The 9,015-nt window shown below is 44.5% G+C and overlaps 1 protein-coding gene across 2 annotated transcripts; it reads right to left on the bottom strand.

Moving 5' to 3' along the window:
• Positions 1 to 946: 946 nt before the first annotated feature.
• Positions 947 to 5,771, bottom strand: LOC101780041 (DCN1-like protein 4). Of its 2 annotated transcripts, XM_004973484.2 has the most exons (11): positions 5,544 to 5,771; positions 4,341 to 4,421; positions 3,777 to 3,861; positions 3,224 to 3,298; positions 3,106 to 3,142; positions 2,923 to 3,006; positions 2,636 to 2,696; positions 2,438 to 2,544; positions 2,288 to 2,353; positions 2,008 to 2,157; positions 947 to 1,691 (listed from the first exon to the last, which is right to left on the bottom strand). In XM_004973484.2, the coding sequence occupies exons 1-10, from the start codon at positions 5,593 to 5,595 to the stop codon at positions 2,062 to 2,064; spliced, it is 744 nt and encodes a 247-aa protein (XP_004973541.1). In that variant the 5' UTR covers positions 5,596 to 5,771; the 3' UTR covers positions 947 to 1,691; positions 2,008 to 2,061. The 2 variants fall into 2 exon arrangements, with proteins under 2 accessions (XP_004973541.1, XP_004973543.1); XM_004973486.2 differs by lacking the exon at positions 4,341 to 4,421 and having other exon boundaries at positions 5,544 to 5,770.
• Positions 5,772 to 9,015: the final 3,244 nt, after the last annotated feature.

The following is a 9,015-nucleotide window of genomic DNA, read 5'->3' as shown; positions in this document are numbered from 1 at the left end:
AGAGTCGACCGATTCGATGTGGTAGCTCGCCCAAGCCGTTCCCCAGAACATCTTCTTGACTAGCCATACCGGGGCCGGCCTTCTTTGCTACTTATCCTTCGATTTTTTGGGCAAGTCAGCGGGGGGATTGAAATTCCGTCCATAGTTCATATCAAACTTTTATACGGTACCCACCGTTAATTCCTATAAAAGAACAAACTCAGGAAGTCAGAACCGCAAGCGCAAGCCAGTCCAATACTTTCACGGCAATTTCATAGTCATCCAAGCCCCCCCCCCCCCCCCCCCAAACAGCCTTGACGGTACTCGTTTGCCTGCCGCTCGCTGCAGCCGCCGGCAGGAATACAAGGCGGCGTCCGCGAGCCGAGCACAGCGGCGTGCTCGAAACGAGGAGCGGGCACGGGCAGTGGCAGATCGCGAGCGGTGGGCCCCGGCGCATCGAGCGCCCCGCGCTGCCGGCAGGCGACCGGCACGGGCGTAGGAATGGCAACGGGTAGGGTACGGGTAAAGCATTTACCCACCCGTTAGCATACCCGCCTATCTGACGACGTGGACCGCTCACCTAGCACAGCGAGAGAGAGTGCCATGGCCCATGTGAGAGGCTTGTTTGGTCTTTGGCATGGCCCAGAGCGGTCTGTTTTCTTGCATCAAGGGGACACCTGGTCCAAAGGATAGGGATGATGGCTAGCCCTGTGCCTCTCACGGGCAAAGCAGCCGATGGACCCATTCCTCTTCCTCTGTACCCTTTTAAAAAAATACACTAGCTTCTTATATTAAAACGTAAAAGAAGATTTTTTTTACATCGGGAAATAATTTTCCAGAAGAACCAATGTCTGTTAGGCACCTAATCCTTATGTCATAATAGATCCGAACACTTGCCTCGGATTGACTTAATAAATATATAATTGCTCCAGTGAATAACTGAAAAAAATAGAAAGATGGTAGATAGTAAAGAAAAGCACTATTCATATTATCTATCTTTCAAAGATTCAATAAAAAGACATCATAATATCCATCTTTCAAAGATTCAATAAAAAGACAGAGTTGACGGGTCTCTTGGAAGGGAAAAGGGACCTAGGTTTGAGGCTAGAGTGGAAGTGTACGTGCACCCAAGAAACACGAAGCGAACGCACAAACCCTCTCCCATTTCAGGCATCTACTAAAGTTTTAACCACATTCGTTAACCGGGTCCCACTAGGAGAGCCACCTTTCTTGTTTTTCTGCGCCGGTCCGGCCGAAGTTGTATGTGCTTCGCGCCATGCCCAAATTTGTTACACTTTCCTGGCCCCCATCAACTTTTCGGGTTTCCCTCCATGGACAACGGATGGCCCAAAGTGGAGCTCCAGGTTCAGCTTGGAACTTACCCTTTCTGTTTCACCAAAACACTAGCACGCACCGATGTGACAGTGTACAGTTTCACAGAAAGAAATTCGGCGCATCGCAGAAATATTTGCAACTTGCAAGCTCTTAAAACTATACCAGAACCGATTTAACACGACATATATATAGCCAACAAACGTAGAGCAATGATGATGCAAAACTTTAGACATCTGTGCAGACCCCCTTTCCAGTTTCAAAAATGCGCAAAAATCAAAAGGCGACACGAGAGCAATTGATGATTGATTTCTGGAACCAGCCTCCACCGAAGCAATCACAAACAAGCTTAATCTGCATCCTCCAAAGCCTTCAGGGTGCTGAAATTATAGCATAGAAATCAGCATTAGCTTAGAAAATTGCAAGCGGTACATGCGAAAGGGATACAAAAAAGTGAATTTCTTGCTTACTACACATGCTTGCAAATTTAAATTCCCGTTTTCCCTAGTTGACATATACTATGTAAACCAGTAATAAAACTCATGAACATTAAAACAGTATGGAACGCAGCAGCCAAAAACTGCTCATGCTCAATTCATGGCATGGGAGATATCAGTGCATTTGCACTACTGTCAAAGTACACAAGTGGATGGGCAAAAATTGATGTCATACAAACTGAAACAATAGTTCACCTACATTCTTGAATATTACATTTCAGGTGACATCTTCACCACCGCAGCAATAGAAGATCTAACTTTTATTTTCTCGTAGCCACTCAACAAAATTGTCTAGAATCAAAGGCCAAGCAAGGTCCGAATCATAATTATCGAGTGATGGGAAGTTTATCTGCATTATTAGAAAATATGCCATGTCAATGACAACATAGAGAAAAATGTAAAACCTGGTTAAATGGATTACAAGGTTGAGTTACTAAAAAAATGAAACGCTGCAAAACAGGGAATATTTTAAGCATGACCTCATTACAGAATCGAATAAATCCCATCCACTGGTCCATGTTTATCACCTTGTAGTCATTTTGGTACTGAAACAAAAAAAAATAGAATGTCAATTAAGTAAAGATGAGTCCCACAGAAGAAAGGGATGAATAAAACATAGTGTCCATTACCTTGAGGTAATTGTTAAGCTTGTCAACCTGGGGGCGGAACTGCAAGCCCAATACTAGATTCAGCAACTCACAAGCAACCGGTATTTCTATACACTTCTTCTTATCCTCTGAGCAAATATATAAAAATTGACAGAAATAGCCGTCAGTTATATTAATTTGCTGCACATTTATAATAACTTAAAATATCGAGTAACTTTCCTGTGAGGCAATAACGAAATGCATACGTGTAGAAATCCTGGAAATTGGATGGCCTTGTAACCTGGATTTATAAGGAAGATCAAAGTTGTCAGGTCAGTTACATTTGAACAAAAATTTATCAACAGTTAATGGCAGCTCATTATTCCATTACAATCACAAGGTGGCAATATCTAGTGATAGATTCGCGAAATGGAAGTTCTTGATTAAAAAGTTAATTACTTTACTCCACAAACTACATCTTTGACATGCATGTAATGCTCCAATTATATTTCAGGAGACAAACTCACCTCTTGAACCAGTTCCGGGAATGCTTTCTTTAACTTACTGATACTGTCAGCTCGAAGAGCTTTCAAGCCAGTTCGCCATTCATCCTGAGAACACAGAAGTATGTATTAGTCATCACATGAAAGAACATACAATTTCATACCGATTAGAACTACAAGTTCTTCAAAGCAGTGTGTAATGCATACCAAGGTAAAGTAACCTTGCTTCTCACAGCCCATTTTCCTGATACAATATACATGGCATTTATCAGACATTTGTGCAACGGATGAACAAAATTGGAAATTTTAGAGGAAAATGACGTACCATGCTAACATTAGAATCCTAACATCGGTATGGGGAACTTCAAGATGAGAACAGAGTGTTTCAATGCCTTCTGGGCTGTTGCAGCAGGGGAAAAAATTTATCAGTACTGTTGCATTAGTAAGCGCGAACCGTTGCATGAAGTGAAGTAAAAAACAGCCATAAAGTATAGGACTTGAAAAAAAACATATCTAATAGTTTGCCAAAAAAACTGTAAATCTTGCAATATCTATCAATTACAATAGATGAATTTATTCATGAGCTTATATAAGATAGCCACTGTGTGCTAACTCCCTCAGTTCCAAATTATATTTGGCTTTGTTATAAGTCAAAATAATACAAAGAGAAAAATTATTGCATAAAAAATACAGTGGGGGTAAGCATTCCTGTTCAGTTGTTGGACTACATGTGGACACAAAATTGGAGCTATTAGCTAGGCACATTAACAATACAGAGCTAGAACACCATCCATATGGCCATATGATAGAAAGAGGACGATAATGAGCAGCAAACATAAAGTGGTGAAATGTCGAGAATCACTGAACAGAAAACTTACTCAATCATGCCAGACGAGCTATCAGCATAAGTATAGAAAAATTGATCAATCCGTTCTACTTCCTTGGAAACTGCTTTAGTAGGGCCTGGTAATAATAGTGAAAACATCATCACAAACAGATAAATAGAAAGCACAAAACATGAATTGAAATTAAATTGTTACATTAGGTAATTCCAATATCTAGATGATAGCTTAGGAAAGAAACAGAAATTACATGAAGAAAGTATCAGCTTGACATAAATAAATAAATAGCAGTATAAAATTTCAAATATCATGTGAGGTCCCACCCATCCATTGCAAAGAATAAATCAAGGCACATAAGTATTACTCTGTCCAGTGTATGCCTCAGAAGACATTATAAGAAGACACTCAGTAAAGGTTTACACAGTTAGCCTAACAACAAATATAAATTGGAATACAAGCATCTGAGCATGTTTTCTAGGAAGGGACACACAAAACCATGCGTGTGGACATTTAGACATGCACACTCTTAGCACACACAGACAGATAAGTACAGACAATTTGACAATTAATTGAAGAAGAAAAGGAATCAGTGCAGCTCACCACGTTGTGCTTTCCTGCTGGTCAGGTTTGTACTGACTCCTTTTCTTTTTCTGTTTTGTTTTTCATTTACTTGTTCCGCACCTAAATATAATTGTTTGCTTAGTATTCATTCACATATACATACCCTAAACAGAGAGCAAAGGCCTACCCCCAATGCATTTGAAGAAATACTGCAACGGAAAATGTAGCAGAAAGAAAATGCATACTAAAACCAACCAAGACACAAGATGAGCTAATAGGCAGATTATTTGAATTATTAATTAAAGAACTTGTAGTTACATGATAACAACTTGTTTAAACTTCTCAACTTTAGCTTCCGGGAGTAGAATTAAATATTGGAGAAAGTCACTGTAAATTCATCAGGCCGAATTAAATGCCCAAATGAGAAAAAAGGTAAACTAGTCAATTGGGAGATGGGGCAGCATGAGAGGGCCTGAGTTAGGTGAGACGGCACAAAGAGGAGCAAGTACACCACACAATATTGAGCTAGTGTTGGCTGCTATTTCATATGCAAAGTACAAACTAGGTTGATCTTAATTATGGAAGGAATGCACTCCCTTAGTTCTTTTCCACACCAACTTACTGAAAAAAATGGGATCAATCATGCAACTTAACTTCCTCAGTAATTAGAGTAGCAATTATATGGCCATCACAATGGTAGCAATTACAAATATTTCAGTTCAGAATAAGCATATAATTCAAACCCACACCTAGCAATCTAAGGTTCTCATAGTCCAAAAATCACAACAGAGACAGTAAACTGGATCGTTACTGTAAGTTTCTGCTTAATTCACATAGGCCGGAAAAGGATCAAACCTTTCGATTGCTATCATCTTTACAACGGACACAAATCTGTTATCAGATGAACGAATCCACGCCAAATTCAGTCAAGATTCAAACACCTTTTTCGTACAACCACAACGCCTAATCGCCAAAAAAAAAAACCCAACCTACCCCACACCCTCCCAATCTCGTATCGAGCGATCCATAACCCCATAGACCGAGTCACCAACCATCAAAGAACCGGACCGTCTAGCGCGCTCCGGCGCGGCGCAGCCTCGAGATTGGATCTTCCAGAGGAAAATAGCACCCGCATCCAATCTCGCGAACAGGAATGCATCCGCGCCGCCCGGGAACTCGCGGCCCGATCAAGGAACACGAAAACAAGGGGAGGAGGGAGGGATCCGGGGGGCGGGGCGTTACCAGCGCTGGCGGTCGCGGCGGACGACGTCGACTTCTTCGAGGCGCGCCTCATGGTGGCGGCGGGCTGGCTTGCTCCTGTACCCACCTTCTTCGATCGCTGATTCGGGACCCTCACGGGTTCTTCTCCCCTCGGCTCGCCGAGTTCCCCTCCTCTTCTCGGTTGCGCGTCCCGAGTTTCGCTGTCGGGGGGAAGAAGAGAGGAGGAAGACGGAGAGAGAGGGGGCGCAGGTGGAGCCCTCTCCTCTTATAGGATTCGGCCCACGTGCGGGCCCGGATCGATACACGGGCCACCGGTGGTCTTGGGTTTTCGGTTTTTCTTTGCTTACGCGGTTACACTACACCGATTGATTTTTTTTTTAAACTAGGGTTTAAGCCCCCTGGCTGAAGACTAAGGGCCTGTTTGGATAGCAAGTGCTAAGCTTTAGCACTCTATTTTAGCACCCTGAAATAGAGTGGTAAAGTTTAGCATCTTGGACTGTTTGGATGGTGTGCTAAACTTTAGCACCTTTGATGGCAAATGACAACAGTGCCCCTCATTTATTATTCTTTCACTACCCCTCCGCCTGTCCAAGCTCTGGCTGTTCCTGCGCAAGGTTTGGATAGCTAGTTCCTGCGCAAGGCAACTTGGCGCCAAGTTGTAGCTGCTGCTGTGCTACTTTTTTTTTTGCGCCAAGTTGTAGCTGCTGCTGCGCTACTTAATTCCTTACTGTCAAGGGATGCCCCACATTCTAGAGCCAACTGCTGGCAAATCTTAACATCCTCTGCCACAGTGTGGTTTGCCCTTCAAATCAATTGCAATTTCATATTAGACATGTCCAAACAGCCACACCACATAAAAGTTAACTGCATGGAAATTAATCCTATGCATCTTACCTTGAGATGTAATTCCCACCACCATTTTGGGGCAGCCACAGTACCATCACGATTCTTGCCAAGGCCACTCTGCTTTCGCAGTGCTTTCTAGAATCCATACATAGATTTCAGCTGATATATTCGATGCCTCAACTAGGATTTGTCATGCCTCAATCCAGTAGCAATACAATATTTGTCTGCAATTATCTTATAACCTCTTCCAGATATGGTACCTTTGTGGCAGTTTCCACATCTAACTTGCTCTACACACAAATCACACAACAAAGCAGTATTTCTTTCTGTCCATTGAGCTTTGTCACTTTTTCTCTAGTAAGAACAGGCAAGACACATTCTCAAATCAGCACTGGAACTAAATCAGGCACACATTGCACAATTGGTAGGACTCTGACTGAAATACTAGGAATTATGTAACAATCTACCACATCGACATTAACCAAACCATGCAACTCAATTCAGGCAAAGCTACCACATCGAATTTAACCAAGCTATGCAGTTCAACTCAGGCAAAGCTCCTATACATCGAAATTGTGTAACAATCAAGAACAGTATAGTTGCAACCGAATACCTTAGAGCCGGGGAAGATAACTTCAACAGGATCTGCAGCATCGTCGCCGTTTTCTTCATCAATGTCAACTACATTGTCTGCATCGACGGCCGCTGCTTCACCACCACTAGTTGTTTGTGGACGACATCCGCGACCACCGCCACGACCTCCGCTGCCGGCACCACCTTCAGGCAATGCACATGAGAACAAAGAGCGCGTTGCACGCCCTCCACCCCCACTGCTGCCACCACCGCCTCTGCTCCCACCGCCTCCTCTTCCGCCGCCGCTTCCTCTACTGCCGCCGGCAGATCTGCTGCCGCCGCCTCCTCTGCTGCGACCACCACCTCGTCCTCCAGCACGAGGCACGCGTAAGCCGAGGGTACGGCTTTCGCGGCCCCGGGGTACTCCGTCACCGCGAAGGAAATCGGAGTAGGAGTTGATGTCGGGGAACTCCTCCGCCTGAGAGTTGAGGTCCAGGGCCTGCATGCCTTCACGGGGACCTCGGGAATATTCCGACTGCGATAAGAAATCGAAGCCGTCGGGGGGGGGGGGGGAATTGTGGATCTGGCTGGGGGAATAACTCCTGCAACCTGTCGTCGCCATGCCCGTCCATGAGCACCGGGCAAAGATTGGGGGCACGGTGGCGGACGCTTGGGGCCGAGGAGGACGTGGATCTAGGGGGCGGCGTGGGGAACAAATGAAGGCGCGGCGGGAGGGGATGGTCTGCGGGTGGGGATGGCGGCGGAAGGGGAGAAGGGGCGGGAGGAGAAGGCGCAGGAAGGGAACGACGGGCGGGAGGTGAAGGCGTCGGCAGTGGACGACGGGCGGGAGGGGAGGACCGGCGGGAGTGAGGGGATGACCGACGGGAGTGAATGGCGGCGCGACGCGGACGACCGGAGCGAGGGAGGGCCGGCAGGAGAACTTGACTGTGGCGGGACGGGGGTGGGCGGCGGGACTGGGATGGCGGCGGGATGGATGGCCGCCGGGAGGAGATGGCGGAGGGAGATATGGCGGCAGGATACGGGAGAGGGACGGAGAGGGGGATGCAGGAGAGGGAGAGAGAGGGGGAAGCGGGCGGGCCTGCGAGAGACGGAGAGAGAGGAGGATGGGGGAGGGGCAGCAGGGGTAAAGGTGGATCTGGGATCACTTTTAGCACATAATATCACCTTTTAGCACCCTTTGGGTGTGCTAAAGAAAATGGGGGTGCTAAACTTTAGCACACCCCTTTTAGCATTCCTGTTTGGGAGCCCAAGTACTAAAATGTGCTAAAAGGTGGGGGTGCTAAAGTTTAGCATCCCTTTCCAAACACCCCCTAATTGAACTCGACACCTCGAGGCGTAAATATGATCGGGATCCAATCTGAGCCGTCCGGATGTAAAAAACAAAGATTCCACTAAGGACACGTTCCACAATTTCGCAAAAGAAAAGGGCACGTACCAATTTGAAAAGGTTAATGAAACCAAATGGAGATTTATAGGATGAGAAAAAGACAGAATACTTAAGGTTAGGGGTTAGACTAGTATAGGAGTTAGAACTTTCAACCTTTTCATAGCATGAGTTTGAAATGATGCACCAAATGTGCTGGAGCATCATACCTTACACTACGACTAAAGATGCCAGTATGAATAAGAAACGAAAAGACTGGCGTGACCCTTTAGTATCGTCAATCCAATTCTATATAAAATTATTATTTATTTTTTAATTAAATACGAAGTAGATTATTCATCAAGGCCGTCTCCAGAAATTTAAGGCCCGCCCCTAAAAGTTAAAGAAAAATCATATCTAATATCTAAGATATACTACATAATTATGTAACTTGGGTACATGTTTTATAGAAAAATTAATTTGAATAAACATAAACTCTAGTCTTCTCAAGGTAATAAAACAAAAGAATGCTAAACCTTGAAATTAGAATGAGCAATAATCTGTAAATTTTGGATGTGTGACATTAACTATCTTTAAAAAAAACTTCCTATCTGAAGTTTAACTTTCTAGTGCAGAGCAATTTATATCATTTGAAATTCCACGAGTGGACAAGGGATAATTATAGAAGTA

The sequence above is a fragment of the Setaria italica genome, chromosome VI, assembly GCF_000263155.2.
Source record: "Setaria italica strain Yugu1 chromosome VI, Setaria_italica_v2.0, whole genome shotgun sequence".
NCBI classification, from domain to species: Eukaryota; Viridiplantae; Streptophyta; class Magnoliopsida; order Poales; family Poaceae; genus Setaria; species Setaria italica.
This window is presented reverse-complemented; position numbering and strand designations above follow the sequence as displayed.